General features: G+C 40.1%; 1 protein-coding gene across 2 annotated transcripts in view; it reads right to left on the reverse strand.

Moving 5' to 3' along the window:
- LOC126191124 (CCR4-NOT transcription complex subunit 10) overlaps positions 1–19,073 on the reverse strand; it is a 162,813-nt gene that overhangs the window by 63,523 nt on the left and 80,217 nt on the right. For both annotated transcript variants that reach the window (XM_049931871.1, XM_049931872.1), the window contains exon 9: positions 7,531–7,658. In XM_049931871.1, coding sequence (XP_049787828.1) covers positions 7,531–7,658 — 128 coding nt within the window. The remainder of the gene's footprint in view (positions 1–7,530; positions 7,659–19,073) is intronic.

Below are 19,073 nucleotides of genomic sequence, written 5' to 3' on the forward strand. Positions count from 1 at the left end.
TCCTCACATGTTTGTTCCATTTCATACCACTTTGCAACATTATGCCCAGATATTTCAATGACATGACTGTGTCAAGCAGGATGCTACTAATGCTGTATCCAGACATTATGGGTTTGTTTTTCCTATTCATCTGCATTAACTAACATCTTTTTACATTTAGGGCTCACACCAACCAGAAATTTTGTCCATCTCACCCTGTATCATCCACTGTCACTCATTTTTTACACCTTGCCAGACACCACAGAATTATCAGCAAACAACTGCAGATTGCTGCCCAGCCTTCTGCTAGATCATTTATGTATATAGAAAACAATAGTGGTCCTGTCACACTTCCCTGCAGCACTCCTGACGATACCCTCATCTCTGTCCAACACTCACCATCAAGGATAATGTAATGGGTTCTACTACTTAAGAAGTCTTCGAGCCCCTCCCATATCTGGGAACCTAGCCCATATCCTCATACCTTCGTTAACAGTCTGCAGTGGGGTACCGTGTCAAATGCTTTCCAGAAATCTAAGAACAAGGAATCTGGCTGTTGCCCTTCATCCATACTTTGCAGTATATCATCTGAGAAAAGGGCAGGATTTCACACAAGCAGTGCTGTCTAAAACCATGCTGATTCATTGACATTGACATTTGTTGACTCTAGAAATTTTAGAATTCTGCAGCAAACTGATGTTAAGGATACTGGTCTGCGATATTGCAGGTCTGTCCTCTTCCCTTCGTTGTATACAAGAGTCATTTGTGCTTCTGCCCTGTTGCCTGGAGCTTTGTGCTAGGTGCGAGATTTGCAATAAATAAAAGCAAAGTAGGGGCGAATGCCATAGGGTATTCTTTGTGAAACTGAACTGGGATTCCATTCGGACTTGAAAACTTATTCGTTTTCAACTAGTTTAGTTGATTCTCTATGCCAGGGATGCTTATTACTATGTTATCCTTATGGGACTCTGTGGAATGGTCAAATGATGGTATGTTTGTTGATTCTCCTGCATGAACAATTTCTGAAACATGGAATTTAAAACTTCAGTTTTTGTTATGCTATCTTCAACTGCCATCCTAGACTGGTCAACAAGTAACTGGATGGAAGCCTTACACCCACTTAGCGATTTTACATACAGCCAGAATTTTCTCATATTCTCAGCCAGATCTTTTGCTAAGGTAAAACAGTGGTAGTAGATGTACAGTAAATCTTTCCACAGATGCATGAATCTCTACTAAATCTTTGCCTGTTATCACTTGCACATTCTCTTTTGAACCGAGTATGTAACAGCCTTTGCTTTCACAACATTTTCCGAATATAGACACTAAACCATGGTCGGTCTTTTTCATCCTTAATCCACTTATTACCCACGTTCATTTCCATGGCACAATTTACAATCTGTTTAAATTTTGCCCACAATTCTTCTATGTCCATCATAGTGGGACTAAATAATTGCAATTCATTGTCTAAGTCAGATACTAACAACTACATATCTGCTCTTTCAAACAGAAATACTCTTCTAGTCTTCTGGATTGATTTATTAACTTCTCTGTATACATTCAATATACCTCATTAGTCCTATCTAGTATGGGTCCCACGTATGAGCAACATTCTAGGATGGGTCACATAAGTGTTTTGTAAGCAATCTCCTTTCTAGATTGATTGTATTTCCACAGCCTTCTTCACCTTCATGAAATGTTTCTGTTTATGCAGTCACTCACAGAGCCTCTTTCAATCTTCTCTTTTCTTCCACAGTCTATCCTTTCACGTTTCCTTCCATTGCAGTTCTCTTTACCTGGTTCTCCATCTTGCTTGTGGTCTTCTTCCAGTTCTGTCCACCTGTGAGCCCTTCTTGGTAGTTTTTCTTGTCCCATTCCCTTAATCTGACCAAACCAGTTCAGCATATATCTCTCCATTGTTTCTTTTAGGGCATTACTCCGAAGTGTGTAATATATAGTTTCATTCCTTATCCTGCCCTTCTTGTCTCACACAGGATCCCTTTTATTCTGCTCAGATCTTTCTTTGTCCAAGTCCAACAGTCCTTAAGTCAAAACTGGTGGATAATATGACTTGCATCTCATAATTCTTGCTCAGGTAGGTATTTTCCAATCCCTAATTATGTCTGACACACAATAACAAAATTTCAATCAATTTTCTATTCTCTCTGAAATTTCTTCCTTATTGTTTCCTATCTTGGTTAGCTTACTTCCTACATATTTAATAGCATCTACTTCTCTAATAATTTTTCCATTACTACTTACATCCTTATTTTTTTTCATTTGCCCTGCTGATTGAAGTACCTCACTTATGTTAAGCTTATTTACATGCCTGCTTTTTCAATGACCCTGCATCAGGTATTTAGCTGTTTTTCCTGAATCATCATGTCATCTGCATATGCAATGATTTTCACATTATCTGCTGTTGACCCTTGGTGAACTTTCCTTCTGATGTTGTCCATAATTACATTGAAGAGCACTGGGAAGAGCACACTTCCTTGGCGAATCCCTCTCTCTATTCTAAACCATTCTCAATTTTTCATTTATTATTACACTATTCAGACATCATACATGTTTCTGATTCTGAATTGCAATCTATCCAGACCTTGACATCTCTCTTCCCTTTTAAAAGTGTAGTAAACCTTTTCACAACTGTGAAAGCAACTACATTGTCATTCCAAATCCCCATTTTTTCCTACTACCTAGTGAGCTGTAAATATGACACCCATAGCTCATCTTCTAGGTAAAAATCCTTGTTATTATTCTCTTAATTGTGGTTGTATCTTGTTCCCAATTTTCTGTAAAATTATCTTTTCATAAACCTTCATTATATTCCTCTGTAGTTCTCACAGAGTGTCTTCTTACTCTTTCCCTAGTGTCGTACCAATAAACCGAAGTCTTTTGCTTGCTTGCCCTACGACTGAGTCTACATTATTATTCCATTTCATATCTCCAAAACTTAATAGATTAAAAATTTGCTTCAGTAGCTAGTAATTTTCTTAATTTATTCTACAACTAGTTTTGAAGCTTAAAGCTTATTTTTCAGGTGCCACCAAATAATTATGAGCCAGTCAGTCATTGGTGATAACACCAATACCAAGCAAATGCATGGGAAGATAGGACCAGCAACTACAGTGTCATTTCTATGTCATGCTGCCTACGCGGGTGCTGTGGTTGCTGGTTCTACACTCCAATGTGTTTGCTTGATGTTGGTGTGATCCCCATTGAGTGAATGGCCTAGGCCTAACTGCCACCCATTTGTTGTTGTTGTTGTTGTTGTTGTTGTTGTTGTTGTGGTCTTCAGTCCAGAGACTGGTTTGATGCAGCTCTCCATGTTACTCTATCCTGTGCAAGCTTCAACCTACATCCCTCTGAATCTGATTAGTGAATTCATCTCTTGGTCTCCCTCTATGATTTTTGCTCTCCAATACTAAATTGGTCTTCCCTTGATGCCTCAGAACATGTCCTACCAACCAGTCCCTTCTTCTTGTCAAGTTGTGCCACAAACTCCTCTTCTCCCCAATTCTATTTAATACCTCCTCATTAGTTATGTGATCTACCCATCTAATCTTCAGTATTCTTCTGTAGCACCACATTTCGGAAGCTCTTATTCTCTTCTAGTCCAAACTATTTATCGTCCATGTTTCACTTCCATACACGGCTACACTCTGTACAAATACTTACAGAAACAACTTCCTTACACTTAAATCTATATTCGATGTTAACAAATTTCTCTTCTTCAGAAACGCTTTCCTTGCCATTGCCAGTCTACATTTTATACCTTTCCTACTTCGACCATCATCAGTTATTTTGCTTTCCAAATAGCAAAACTCATCTACTACTTTAAGTGTCTCATTTCCTAATCTAATTCCCTCAGCATCACCTGACTTAATTCGACTACATTCCATTATCCTTGTTTTGCTTTTGTTGATGTTTATCTTACATCCTCCTTTCAAGACACTGTCCATTCCGTTCAACTGCTCTTCCAAGTCCCCTGCTGCCTCTGACAGAATTACAATGTCATCAGCAAACCTCAAAGTTTTTATTTCTTCTCCATGGATTGTAATACCAACTCCGAACTATTCTTTTGTTTCCTTTACTGCTTGCCCAATATACAGATTGAATAGCATTGGGGAGGGGCTACAACCCTGTCTCACTCCCTTCCCAACCACTCCTTCCCTTTCATGTCCCTCAACTCTTATAACTGCCATCTGGTTTCTGTACAAATTGTAAATAGCCTTTCACTCCCTTTTTTTTACCCCTGCCACCTTCAGAATTTGAAAGAGAGTATTCCAGTCAACATTGTCAAAAGCTTTTTCTACATTTACAAATGCTAGAAATGTAGGTTTGCCTTTCCTTAATTTATCTTCTAAGATAAGTCGTAGTGTCAGTATTGCCTCACGTGTTCCAATATTTCTACAGAATATAAACTGATCTTCCCCGAGGTCGACTTCTACCAGTTTTTCCATTCATCTGTAAAAAATTCGCATTAGTATTTTGCACCGATGGCTTATTAAACTGATAGTTTGATAATTTTCACATCTGTCAACATCTGCTTTCTTTGGGATTGGAATTATTACATTCTTCTTGAAGTCTGAGGGTATTTCGCCTGTCTCATACATCTTGCTCAACAGATGTTAGAGATTTTTCAAGGCTGGCTCTCCCAAGGCTGTGAGTAGTTCTAATGGAATGTTGTCTACTCCCAGGGCCTTGTTTTGATTTAGGTCTTTCAGTGCTCTGTCAAACTCTTCACGCAGTATCGTATCTCCCATTTCATCTTAATCTACATCCTCTTCCATTTCCATAATATTGTCCTCAAGCACATCGCCCTTGTATAGACCCTCTATATACTCCTTCCACCTTTCTGCTTTCCCTTCTTTGCTTAGAACTGGGTTTCTATCTGAGCTCTTGATATTCATACAGGTGGTTCTACTATCTCCAAAGGTCTCTTTAATTTTCCTGTAGGCAGTATCAATCTTACCCCTAGTGAGATGTGCCTCTACATCCTTACATTTGTCCTCTAGCTATCCCTGCTTATGTTTTCAGAATTATTTGGTGGGGCCTAAAGAATAAGCCTTAAGGTTCGAAACTAGTCATGGAATAAATTAAGAAAACTATTAGCAACTGGAACAGATTTTTATTCTATAAATACGTTCCTGTGTTGCAGATATTCACTAGATCAAATATTTTGTACCCAAATGTTGTTATGCCTAGGTATTTGTATGTGTTGACAGACTGTAAACAGGACTTATTGAAATTGAAGTCGTAGGTTATTACTCTTTTCATTTTGCGAAGTGCACTATTTTATGTTTGTCAATCTTTGCGCAACTTTGAAATCTTACCAAGATCTGGCAGAATATTTTTGTACCTCCTTTCAGACAGTACTTCACTACAGATAACTGCATCACCTGCAAAAATTCTGAGGTTGCTATTAATATTGTCAGCCAGGTTATTTATATACAACACACACAGCAAGGGTTGCTGGGACACACACTAAGTTACTTCTACATTTGTCAAAAACTCTCCATCCAAAATAACACACTGTGTCCTCCCTACCAAGAAATACTTGATATGCCATATGATCATACTCAATAGTAAGTATATATGTGGAACTGAGTATAATATTTTTCAGAAGTCAGCGGCTGTCCAGATATCATGTGAGAAAAGTGCTAGTTGAGTTTCACTTGATCAATGATTTCAGAATCCTTGCTGGTTAGCATGGAGGAGGTCACTCTATTTGAGATAGCTCATTCGTTTGGGCTCGGAATATGTTCTAGGATTCTAGCAGATGGGTGGGACCTGCGCTTTATTCGAGCGAATGGGAATGGGTTTTTGTTCAAAGGACCTACTGTAGATCGTGGTTAAAAGAGGTCCTAACTTAGCTGCAAATTCAGTATAGTATCTGAGAGGGAATGCATCAGGCCCTGGAGCTTTGTTTGATTTTAAAAACTTCACTTGTTTCTCAACAACATCGACACAAATATCTATATCATTCATTTTAGCAGTGTTGTGAGAATTAAATTGGGCAATACTCCAACATTTTTCTTTGTAAAGGAACATTGCGAAACGAAGTACAGCATTTCTGCACTCTTGTTTCAGTTTCTGTCTTGTCCATGACTGTCTGGACACTAACTTTAGTGTCACTAGCAGTTTTTACAAATGACCAGAATTTCTTTTGGTTTTGTAAGATATTTCCAATAACATTCTGCTACTGTAGTCACTGAACACTTCATGCATTGCCCTATTGCCCTCAACTGGAAGAGAAATAGCGGACAGGTACATACAACATGTTGACAGACCATACCTCTAAGATCTCACCTACAATAGTCCTCAGCAGATGTAATACACCAAACTTTTGGTGGAATCTAAACAATGTAAGCATCAAGGGTAGTAACTCACTGACTATCTGAGGCACTGAGTCACTGATACACACATCAACAATACAGAAAATGCTGAAAGGCAGAGACTTATACTCCTTGTGTGACCTCTAAGAGCAATTATAATGCGAGGACCAGTATTACATTTTAATGTACCTTCAAAATATGCTTTTGTTATTAATTTCCTAGGACAGGTAACAAAACCAAAATTGGAAAATACTGATGTTGAAGTTATAATGCTCTCATAGGTCACACATCAGCTTCCAACGTCCTATGTTTCTTGTGTGTGCCAATCAATGACTCAGTGAGTATTTGGCAAGGCTTTAATAAATTATTTATAGTTCACAATAAAACAGAAAAGAATATATAACAGGCAATTGGATTGTTGATTTTATTTAGAAAATTTTCTATGAGCTGGAAAATAATTTTGAGTCAACAATGCATCCCCTACAATATAGTAAAAGACATTTTTTCTACAGATTTTCTCTAACACTGAACTAGTAACTAAGCTATGGTGGATGCACAGCAGTGTTTTACACCTTAACACAAAGTTTAAAATTCCCCCATTTTACATACAAAATGGAGCTTCGCTAGAATTATCTTCTACCCTAATGTTCCCCACCTCCTCTCCCCTCCTCTTCCACAAAAATAAAATGTTCCAATGATTGCAGGCATTTAGAGAAAGAACAGTAGATCAGTTCTGAGACAGATTTATGATAAAATTGACCACAAACGTTGTGGAATGATTCAGGGAAATCACAGAAGCCTGAATTATAATGTCCTGATCATGATTTGAATCTGGATTTCTCGCTGGCAAGTTCTGTGTTCCAGAATTGCTCCATTTTATCCAGTTTGGTCATAAGTGTAGCTACAAAAATATATTTTTTAATGTCACTATACATTATGCACTTGACTTGGAGCCCTAAGATGTCTAGCCAGAAACCAGAATGTGCATCATTTATCATCCTATAAATAGAGCAAGACTGCTATAAAATGAAATGATATGATATGAAATGCAAACAGTTCAAATCCTACATAATAAATATCATTTATATGACAGATCTTTAAAAAACAGTCAACAATTTACAATGATTTTAATCAAAGTGTGTGAAATACTTCTCATCAATTCCTCTGTAAAAAATTACATTAAAACAATGTAAATTGTGGTTTCACTTACTGATGTGCTCCTGAGAGACGAGGCTGTTTAAGCAAATTTCTACTATGCTGTAGAGCTGTTATAAAATCTCCCAGGCACAAAGACACATATGCAGCTGCTGCTAGTGTAGAACATCGTAATGACGCTACCTGTCACAAAGAAACTGATTAATTATAACAAAATCAAACAAATGAAAAATCCAGGATGGGATAGTGACAATACACAAAAAGGATAGATTGCTACCCACCATACGGAGGAGATATTGACTCATAGACAGGCACAACAAAAAGACTGCTATACATTTGAGCTTTTGGTCAAAAAGGCTTCTTCTGAAGTAGAAAATTCACACACATTCACACAATCATAATACACACGTATGACCATTGTCTCTGGCTGCTGCCACTGGACAGCATACAGGATGGGGCAATGCCATACTGACATCTGGAAGTGTGGGAATTTTTAAATCAAAGGATTACTGAACGATGGATCGGTCACACTGGACTAAATGATTCAGCCTTACATTACTGGCCTCCATGTTTACTGGAGCTGACTGTATGTGATTATAACTTGTGGGGGTTTTAAAAGACTCTGTTTATGTGCCTCTGTTATCAACAAATGAACTGAGACATCGCATAACAGCAGCTGAAGAAGCTGTAACTCAAGACATGCTCACTGCAGTGGGGGCACAATATGAATACTGCATTAACATATGCCAAGCATCTCAAGGGGGGCATATTGAACACCTATGAAAAGGTATGAAAAAAAACTTTTTGAGTTTCCCATTCATCAAAAAACAAAATTCATTGTACAAGTTTATTAGTTTCAGAAATATAGATGTGCCAAATTGGATGATTCTTTTTGATACACCCTGTGTATTGCAGAGAGAGTTTCTACCTGTGCAATTCAGATAAGCTGATGCTGGTAGGAAGGATTCAGATGGCGCAGGCTGTGAAGCACATTGTGTTGGGCAGCATTTCCAGCAACTGGTTTGTCCAGCTATCTCCTGGCCATAGTTTTTTGGAGGCCATCCAAGCAGACAAACAGCTTGTTGGTTTCATGCACAAACAGAAAGCAGCACAGTGGTTGCAGCTTATTTTGTAGGTAGCATGACTGCCTTTGATAGGATAGGTGATGGACTAGACTGGAAAAGGTGGTGATGGGAGGATGTATGGGACAGGCCTTCATCTAGTCCTATTGTTTATGTGCCTCTGTTATCAACAAATGAACTGAGACATCGCATAACAGCAGCTGAAGAAGCTGTAACTCAAGACATGCTCGCTGCAGTGGGGGCACAATATGAATACTGCATTAACATATGCCAAGCATCTCAAGGGGGGCATATTGAACACCTATGAAAAGGTATGAAAAAAAACTTTTTGAGTTTCCCATTCATCAAAAAACAAAATTCATTTTACAAGTTTATTAGTTTCAGAAATATAGACGTGCCAAATCGGATGATTCTTTTTGATACACCCTGTGTATTGCAGAGAGAGTTTCTACCTGTGCAATTCAGATAAGCTGATGCTAGTAGGAAGGATTCAGATGGCGCAGGCTGTGAAGCACATTGTGTTGGGCAGCATTTCCAGCAACTGGTTTGTCCAGCTATCTCCTGGCCATAGTTTTTTGGAGGCCATCCAAGCAGACAAACAACTTGTTGGTTTTATGCACAAACAGAAAGCAGCACAGTGGTTGCAGCTTATTTTGTAGGTAGCATGACTGCCTTTGATAGGATAGGTGATGGACTAGACTGGAAAAGGTGGTGATGGGAGGATGTATGGGACAGGCCTTCATCTAGTCCTATTGTTTATGTGCCTCTGTTATCAACAAATGAACTGAGACATCGCATAACAGCAGCTGAAGAAGCTGTAACTCAAGACATGCTCGCTGCAGTGGGGGCACAATATGAATACTGCATTAACATATGCCAAGCATCTCAAGGGGGGCATATTGAACACCTATGAAAAGGTATGAAAAAAACTTTTTGAGTTTCCCATTCATCAAAAAACAAAATTCATTGTACAAGTTTATTAGTTTCAGAAATATAGATGTGCCAAATTGGATGATTCTTTTTGATACACCCTGTGTATTGCAGAGAGAGTTTCTACCTGTGCAATTCAGATAAGCTGATGCTGGTAGGAAGGATTCAGATGGCGCAGGCTGTGAAGCACATTGTGTTGGGCAGCATTTCCAGCAACTGGTTTGTCCAGCTATCTCCTGGCCATAGTTTTTTGGAGGCCATCCAAGCAGACAAACAGCTTGTTGGTTTCATGCACAAACAGAAAGCAGCACAGTGGTTGCAGCTTATTTTGTAGGTAGCATGACTGCCTTTGATAGGATAGGTGATGGACTAGACTGGAAAAGGTGGTGATGGGAGGATGTATGGGACAGGCCTTCATCTAGTCCTATTGCCGGGATATGAGCCACGAGGCAAGCGGTTGGGAGCAGGTGTGGAGTAGGGGTGGACAAGGAATTACGTAAGTTCAGTGAGAGCCGAATAACACGGGGGAAGGAGTGGGAAGGATAGTATGTATGATTTTCCTCATTTCAAGTCATGACTCTTGATATGAAATTTGTGGTAGCTGTCGAAGTGAAGTTATTGCTGGTGGTTGATAGGTCTGATATGAACAGCAGTACTGATGTATCCATCCTTGAGGTCGAGATCAACATTGAGGAAGATGGTTTTGTTGGGTTGAGGAAGACCAGGTGAAACAAACGGGGGAGAAAATGTTGAGATTCTGGAGGAATGTGGGTAGGGCATTCTTTCCCTCAATTCAGATTGAATGTCATCAATGAATCTGGTCCAGGTGTAGGGTTCGGTATTCTGTATAGTTAGGAAGGATTTTTCTAAATAGCCCATGGGTAGGCTGGAAGCAACCAGACACACAGTGGTCATGTGTGTGTGTGTGTGTGTGTGTGTGTGTGTGTGTGTGTGTGTGTGTCGTCTATTGTTGACGAAGGCCTTACTGGCTGAAAGCTTTATTTGTGACAGTCTTTTTGTTGCGCCTAACTGCGACTCAGCATCCCCGCTATTTGGTGAGTAGCAACTTTCCTTTTCATAATATTGCTACATTCCATCCTGGGTGCATTATATGTAACAGAGGTGGGAGGGCGATGGTGAAAGATAGACAGGTCAGAAAATGAAAGATGTAGAAAACTAAAACAGAGTGAAGGAAGAAGTAGTTACTGTGGAGAAACCCTGGGGTGGAAGGAAAAAACCTAAATTAATGCCAAGTTGGTGGTGTGAACTAAATACATGTTGTAGCATTAGTTCCCACTTGTGGAATTCTGAGGAACTGGTGTCTGGGGGCAGGAAGGGGGGGGGGGGGATCAAGATGCCGCAAGTAGTGAAACAGGTACCAAAGTCACGACTGTCATACTGTAGAGCATGCTCTGCGACAGGGTTGCTGGTGTACACCCTCTGTCTATGCCCACTCATCCTAACTGATAACTTGGTGGTAGTCACACCAATGTAAGAGGCTGAACATGCTTACATAACAGTTGGTGTATGACATGTCATTTCACAGGTGGCTCTCTCTTTGATAGTATTTGTTTTGCCAGCTACAAGACTGGTATAGGTGGTGGTAGGAGAGTGCATAAGGGCAAGTCTCAAAGTCGGGAAAGTCGCAGGAGTAGGAGCCATAGGGTATGGAGATGGGTGCAGAAGTAGCATTGGATCTGACAGGGATATTGCAGAGATTGGGAGGGCAACGATATGCTATTCTAAGTGTTGTGAGAAAGTCTCAGACAGAATGGATCTCATTTCAGGACATAATTTCATGAAGTCGTGGCCTTCCTTTTCAAAGTAGTTGATTAAAACATCCAACACCCACGATAATACTGAGTGACAAGTTGTTTGCTCCAAAATTAATTTTTGGAGGGATCAGCAGTACCAGGATTGGATGTGATGGCCCACGAAATCTGCTTTTGAACTAGGCTGATGGAGTAATTACATCCAGTGAAGGCTGAGGTGAGAATGGTGGTCTATTGCTGTAAATAGTCTGCATCCGAACAAGTTCGTTTGCATCGAATACTAAGGCTGTATGAGAGGGAACGTTTGATAGTGAAAGGATGGAAACTGTCAAAATGTATGTGCTGTTGTTTACTAGTAGGTTTAATGTGGGCAGAAGTGTGTAGCTGGTCTTCCATGAGGATGAGATCAACATCACGGAAAGTGGTATTGGATTCAGAATAGGACCATATGAAATTCAATTCGGAGAATGTATTTAGAGATTCCAGCAATTTTAATATGAGGGTTGCCTAGAAAGTAATGCACCACATTTTTTTTCAATAATTCTTTATTGAATATAATGAGAATCACACACGAAAGAACGGTGTTTTATCTACAAACCCTATTTTTCCATGTGATCTCTATCCCGTTCTATGGCCTTCCTCCAGCGTGAAACAAGCGCTTATATGCCCTGTCAGTACCATTCCTTGTTTTGGTGGTGGAGCCAGTGCTTGACTGTGTGAATCACCTCTCATCATCCTCAAAATGTCTTCCATGAATGGCATCCTTTAATGGCCCAAACAAGTGGAAGTCCGAGGGGGCTAGGTCAGGTGGATAGTCTCCTTGATTGCTGCAAATCATGGAGCTCTACTGAACTGCATTCTGATGACCTCCCACTCCATGCCCAACAACTAACTGTACTTCTGTTGACAGCAGATGCTTCACAGACTCTGCACAAGTGCTTGAAAATATTTCTCACATTTTCTTTCTCTGCAGTGAAGAATCCAACGACAGCACGTTGCTTGTAATGTACATCACCTACAGACGGCATTTTGAGACTGTCCTGCAGCTATGTTATCTGTCAGAAGTGATGAAAACTTGTCGCACTTGCTCAGAAGACTTCAAAGAATACATACGTAACATTTCGCATCTGTAGCATTGTTATTGGCTGAGAAAAAAAAATGCGGTGCATACTTTCTGGGCAATCCTCATAGGTCAGCCTCACAACGAGTCCATACGGCAAAGATGTCATCAATGAATCTAAACCACGCCAGGTGCTGAAGGCTTACTGATCCCAGGAAAGCACACTTGGAGTGACCCATGTAAAGGTTGGCATAGGAAGTACGTCTGTCCCTTGAAAGTAAAGTAGTTGCTGGTAAAAGAAGGATGACATAGGTCTAGAATCAGGTGAGGGCTGATTGAGGAAATGTTCAGCTGCAGACATATCATGTATGTGAAGGATGTTGGTTTAGGAGAAGGTGGCATCAATGGTGACACACAAAGCATGTAGTGAAAATGGGAGAGGCACAGATTTCAGATGATGCAAGAAATAGTTGGTGTCTGTAACATAGGACAGAAGTATTTGTATTACAGGCTGCAAGTTTTGATCATCTAAGGCAGATACAAGTTTGGCAAGTGCTTTGAAGGCAGGAACTATGGTACACTGAGAGTGACTGGGTTTGTGGATCTTAGGAAGAAGGTAAAAGGTTTGGGTGTGTGGTTTGGGTGGGGTAAGAAGTTCTACAGACTGAAGCATTAGTCCTTGTCAGGGGTTTGACATTTAAAGGAGGGCCTGTAGATCAGCTAGATGGCCAATGCTATAAGCAGAGGTATCAAAGTGGCTGGCACAGATGCTCGCTTACATACTCCAGTCAGTCGAGTACCATAATGGCAGATCCCTTTTATACTGAAAGGGTAATGATGGCTTTATCAGATCTTAGGAAGCAAAGAGCCTGGAGTTCTGCAGATGACAGGTTAGGGTCATGTTATAGGAGTGTGGGGAAGTTTTGTGAAGCAATGCTGGATGTTAGGAATTGTTGGAACACTTGTAAGGATGATTTTGTGGTAGTGGTGATGGATCAAGTTGGGATCGTGGTCTGAACTGTTCAAGGCAGGGTTCAATGTTATGCTCGCTGTTGCCAAAGTTTTGGTATTAGACTGCAAATTGATACATCCAGTTGACATTATTTGTAAAAGAAAGTAGGTCCTTCAACAAAGCAGCATGATTAAATGCAGGTTTAGGGCTGAAAGTGAGAACCTTAGATAATAAAGATAATTTGGAAGGGGTGAGTGGCTTGGATGAGAGGCTAAGAACACTGTACTGTTGCGACTGGTTCTTATGATCATGAGTTGTTATTGCTCTGGGAGTCAGTGGTGAAGGCTGGGGGATATTAAGAAGGTTGGCCGAGTTCACTTTTTAGGAGCGGAGCAGTGGATGATATTGTGAGTGGTTTGGGAGCTGGAGAGGTGCAGGAAGGGAAACACCACTCTTCAGGTAGTTTAGGACAATGTGGGACAGCTTTAAGTTGGTTTGGCAAATGACACCATCCAAAGAAATATGAGGGGTAGACAACTGCAGGATTTTGTAGAACGACAGAAGTCTGGTGGAGTGGAAATTAGCAGGTGAGGCATACAGGTCACAGTTTAGCTGGGTAAGTGCAAGAGATTGCTGTATTTGAAACAGTAAAACGGCAACTCCCAGAGACAAGCAGGTTTGAAGAAGCAGAATGGGAACTTTACTTTTGATAGTGCAACAGCAAGTATCTGAAATAACCAAATGTTATATGTGATGGGATTCATCATGGCAAGCAAGGAGAGTTTGAAATGTTGGATATAGTGGAAGTGGCAAATGAAGCAGAGGTGTGGAAAGAAAGAGAAAAAGAAAAAAAAAGCAATGAAAAAGACCAGAAAAATCAGAAGAATTCATACAACAACCATGAGAACAGACAAGGGTTAACAAGAGGAAATGAGTGGGTGCGAATTTCTCACCAGAAAAGTGAACTATAATACGAAAAACTTATGATTTGGAAAAAATTGCAATTGGGAAAGTAGTGAAAAAAACTGAGACTGGGAAAGTCATGAACACAGACAAAAATTTAAAAATATGGCCCACAAAAAGAGGAAGTCATTGGATAAAATTAATATACTGTGTTTGGAAAATAATGTAATGTAGGAGACGGCAGTAAAAATCAATCAGTGAGGGTTGGAAAAAAAAGCATGAAAGAATCACATACAGACAAGGTAAGTGGAGGATAACAGCTGAAAGTAAGGAGAAACTACAGCTGTAATTTTTCCCGAGGGCATGCAGCTTTACTGTATGGTTAAATGATGATGGCGTCCTCTTGGGTAAAATATTCTGGAGGTAAAATAGTCCCCCATACGGATCTCCGGGCGGGGACTACTCAAGAGGACGTCTTTATCAGGAGAAAGAAAACTGGCATTCTACGGATCGAAGCTGGAATGTCAGATTCCTTAATCGGGCAGGTAGGTTAGAAAAATTAAAAAGGGAAATGGATAGGTTAAAGTTAGATATAGTGGGAATTAGTGAAGTTTGGTGGCAGGAGGAACAAGAATTTTTGTTGGGTGAATACAGGGTTATAAATACAAAATTAAATAGGGGTAATCCAGGAGCAGGTTCAATAATGAATAAAAAAAACAGGAGTGCAGATAAGCTACTACAAACAGCATAGTGAATGCATTATTGTGGCAAAGATAGACACGAAGCCCATGCCTACTACAGTAGTACAAGTTTATATGCCAACTAGCTCTGCAGATGATGAAGAAATTGATGAAATGTATAATGAGATAACAGAAATTATTCAGGTAATGAAGGGAGACGAAAACTTAATAGTCATAGGTGACTGGAATTCGAGAGTAGGAAAAGGGAGAGAAGGAAACGTAGTAGGTGAATATCGATTGGGGTTAAGGAATGAAAGAGAAAGCCGCCTGGTAGAATTTTGCACAGAGCATAACTTAATCATAGCTAACACTTGGTTCAAGTATCATAAAAGAAGGTTGTATACATGGAAGAATCCTGGAGATACTAGAAAGTATCAGATAGATTATATAATGGTAAGACAGAGATTTAGGAACCAGGTTTTAAATTGTAGGACATTTCCAGGGGCAGATGTGGACTCTGACCACAATCTATTGGTTATGAACTGTAGGTTAAAACTGAAGAAACTGCAAAAGGTGGGAATTTAAGGAGATGGGACCTGGATAAACTGAGTAAACCAGAGGTTGTACAGAGTTTCAGGGAGAGCATAAGGGAACAATTGACAGGAATGGGGGAAAGACATACAGTAGAAGAAGAATGGGTAGCTCTGAGGGATGCAGTAATGAAGGCAGCAGAGGATCAAGTAGGTAAAAAGGCAAGGGCTAGTAGAAATACTTGGGTAACAGAAGAAATATTCAATTTAATTGATGAAAGGAGAAAATATAAAAACGCAGTAAATGAAGCAGGCAAAAAGGAATACAAACGTCTGAAAAATTCGATCAACAGGAAGTGCAAAATGGCTAAGCAGTGATGGCCAGAGGACAAATGTAAGACTGTAGAGGCCTATCTCACTAGAGGTAAGATTGATACTGCCTACAGGAAAATTAAAGAGACCTTTGGAGAAAAGAGAGCCACTTGTATGAATATCAAGAGCTCAGATGGAAACTCAGTTCTAAGCAAAGAAGGGAAAGCAGAAAGGTGGAAGGAGTATATAGTGGGTGTATACAAGGGCGACGTACTTGAGGACAATATTATGGAAATGGAAGGGGATGTAGATGAAGATGAAATGGGAGATATGATACCGCGTGAAGAGTTTGACAGACCACTGAAAGACGTGAGTCGAAACATGGCCCCGGGAGTAGACAACATTCCATTAGAACTACTGATAGCCTTGGGAGAGCCAGCCCTGACAAAGTTCTATCATCTGTTGAGCAAGATGTATGAGGCAGGTGAAATTCCCTCAGACTTCAAGAAGAATATAATAATTCCAATCCCAAAGAAAGCAGGTGTTGATAGATGTAAAAATTACTGAACTACCACTTTAATAAGTCACAGCTGCAAAATACTAACATGAATTCTTTACAGATGAATGGAAAAACTGGTAGAAGCCGACCTCGGGGTAGATCAGTTTGGATTCCGTAGAAATGTTGGAACATGTGAGGCAGTACTGACCCTACGACTTATCTAGGAAATGGATTAAGTAAAGGCAAACCTACATTTCTAGCATTTGTAGACTTAGAGAAAGCTTTTGACAATGTTCACTGGAATGCTCTCTTTCAAATTCTAAAGGTGGCAGGGGTAAAATACAGGGAGCGAAGGGCTATTTACAATTTGTACAGAAACCAGATGGCAGTTATAAGAGTCGAGGGGCATGAATGAGAAGCAGTGGTTGGGAAGGGAGTGAGACAGGGTTGTAGCCTCGCCCCGATGTTATTCAAAAAATCTGAGTAGGTATTAAAATCCATGGAAAAGAAATAAAATCTTTGAGGTTCGCCGATGGCATTGTAAGTCTGTCAGAGACAGCAAAGGACTTGGAAGAGCAGTTGAACGGAATGGACAGTGTCTTGAAAGGAGGACGTAAGATGAACATCAACAAAAGCAAAACGAGGTTAATGGAATGTAGTTGAATTAAGTCGAGTGATGCTGACGAAATTAGATTAGGAAATGAGACGCTTAAAGTAGTAGATGAGTTTTGCTATTTGGGGAGCAAAATAACTGATGATGGTCGAAGTAGAGAGGATATAAAATGTAAACTGGCAATGGCAAGGAAAGCGTTTCTGAAGAAGAGAATTTTGTTAACATTCAGTATAGATTTAAGTGTCAGGAAGTCTTTTCTGAAAGTATTTGTATGGAGTGTAGCCATGTATGGAAGTGAAACATGGATGATAAATAGTTTGGACAAGAAGAGAATAGAAGCTTTTGAAATATGGTGCTCCAGAAGAATGCTGAAGATTAGATGGCTAGATCACATAACTAATGAGGAGGTATTGAATAGAATTGGGAAGAGGAGTTTGTGGCACAACTTGACAAGAAGAAGGGACTGGTTGGTAGGACATGTTCCGAGGCATCAAGGGATCACAAATTTAGCACTGGAGGGCAGTGTGGAGGGTAAAAACAGTAGAGGGAGACCAAGAGATGAATACACTAAGCAGATTCAGAAGGATGTAGGTTGCAGTAAGTACAGGGAGATGAAGAAGCTTGCACAGGATAGAGTAGCATGGACAGCTGCATCAAACCAGTCTCAGGCCTGAAGACCACAACAACAACAAGTGGAGAATGGGAAAGAAACTTGCTGTCAAAGCTACAACAAAATCAGTGAGAGATAATTGGGAGAAGGCTCTGCAATGTAGTGAACTGTCAACAAAGCATTATACGCAAATTCTTAAATAACAATGGTCCCATCTAAGTGCACAGAAATCAGTACTAGAAAAGATGTAGGGGCAAGATGTTGGTTCACATTGGTGGCATAGATAAATAAATGGATGAATTAGTGCATAAGGTCAAAAGCAGACTACAGTTTGAAAAAGACAGATTATTACAAACACTGATAAGGGACTTACATAAGAAGTACTGATGACTGCATGGGCTAATACATCAACAAAACTAATCAATTTTTGAAAATATACAATGTAATAGTATGGATAAAAAATCCACTCACCAAGTTGTGGTAGAAGAAACACACACAAAAAGATATTGAAATTTGCAAGCTTTCGGAGCTAGTGGCTCCTTCTTCTGGCCAAAGGCTTGAAGGGAAAGGAAGATGGTTGAAGGAAATGACTGGTGAAGTTTAGGACATGGGGTGAGTTTGGAAAAGTTGCCCAGAACCAGTTCAGGTGAGATTTACCAAATGGGTTGAGAAGGATAGACTGATTGATGGGGACTGTATCGGACTGGATTTGAAAACCTACGCACTTAAAAGGGGGGAGATATGGTAACGTACAAGACAGAGATTACTGCCGAAACCTCCTGCACGAATTAGTAAGAGTGGAAAGCTAAGCGCATTGTATGTGGTAGAGGTGTGGGAGAACAGCCCGGTCAGAAAATAGAGGATATAGAAAATTAAAAGGAGTGGAGAAAAGAATAGTTACTGGGAAGAAGAGTTGAAATGGAAGAAATTAATGTAAATTAAGACCAGTTGGGTAGTGAGAACCAAGGACGTGTTGTAACACCTCTTCCAAACTGCGAGTTCTGAGACACTGGTGTCTGGGGTATGAATCCAGATGGCAGGTGCACTGCAACAGGCACCAAGCTCACAACTGTCATGTTGTAGAGAATGCTCTGCAATAGGATGCTGTGTGTTCCCAGCACACTCTTTGCCTCAGTCATCCTAACTGATAACCTGGTGGTACTCACACCAATGTAAGAGGCCGAACAGTGTTTACATAACAGCTGTACATGACGTGTCATTCCACAGGTGGCTCTCACTTTGATAGTACATGTTTTGCCAGTTACAAGACGTATATGTGGTGGTAGGAGGGGGCAAGTCTTACAGCAGGGACCATCACAGGGGTAGGAGCCATAGGTCAGGGAAATGGGTGTGGTGGGCAAAATGTCGGACAGAATGGACCTTGTTTCACGTCATGATTTTAGGAAGCCACAGTCTTGTGGGAGTAGCTACTTAATACATTTAAGACCTGGATAATACTGAGTGATAAGAGGTGTACTTCTAACTTGTTTTTTAGAGGGATTAGGAGTGTTTTTTTAGAGGGATTAGGAGTACAAAGCATATTTCTTCACTGGTTGCTCATTTGGACATGTCTTTGCAAAAAAAGAAATTACTTACAATTACATCCTCATCAACATACCTCATGTAGGAAAGAAGCTGTATTTGACCACTAGTAT

The sequence above is a fragment of the Schistocerca cancellata genome, chromosome 6 (genome assembly GCF_023864275.1).
Source record: "Schistocerca cancellata isolate TAMUIC-IGC-003103 chromosome 6, iqSchCanc2.1, whole genome shotgun sequence".
Taxonomy (NCBI): domain Eukaryota; kingdom Metazoa; phylum Arthropoda; class Insecta; order Orthoptera; family Acrididae; genus Schistocerca; species Schistocerca cancellata.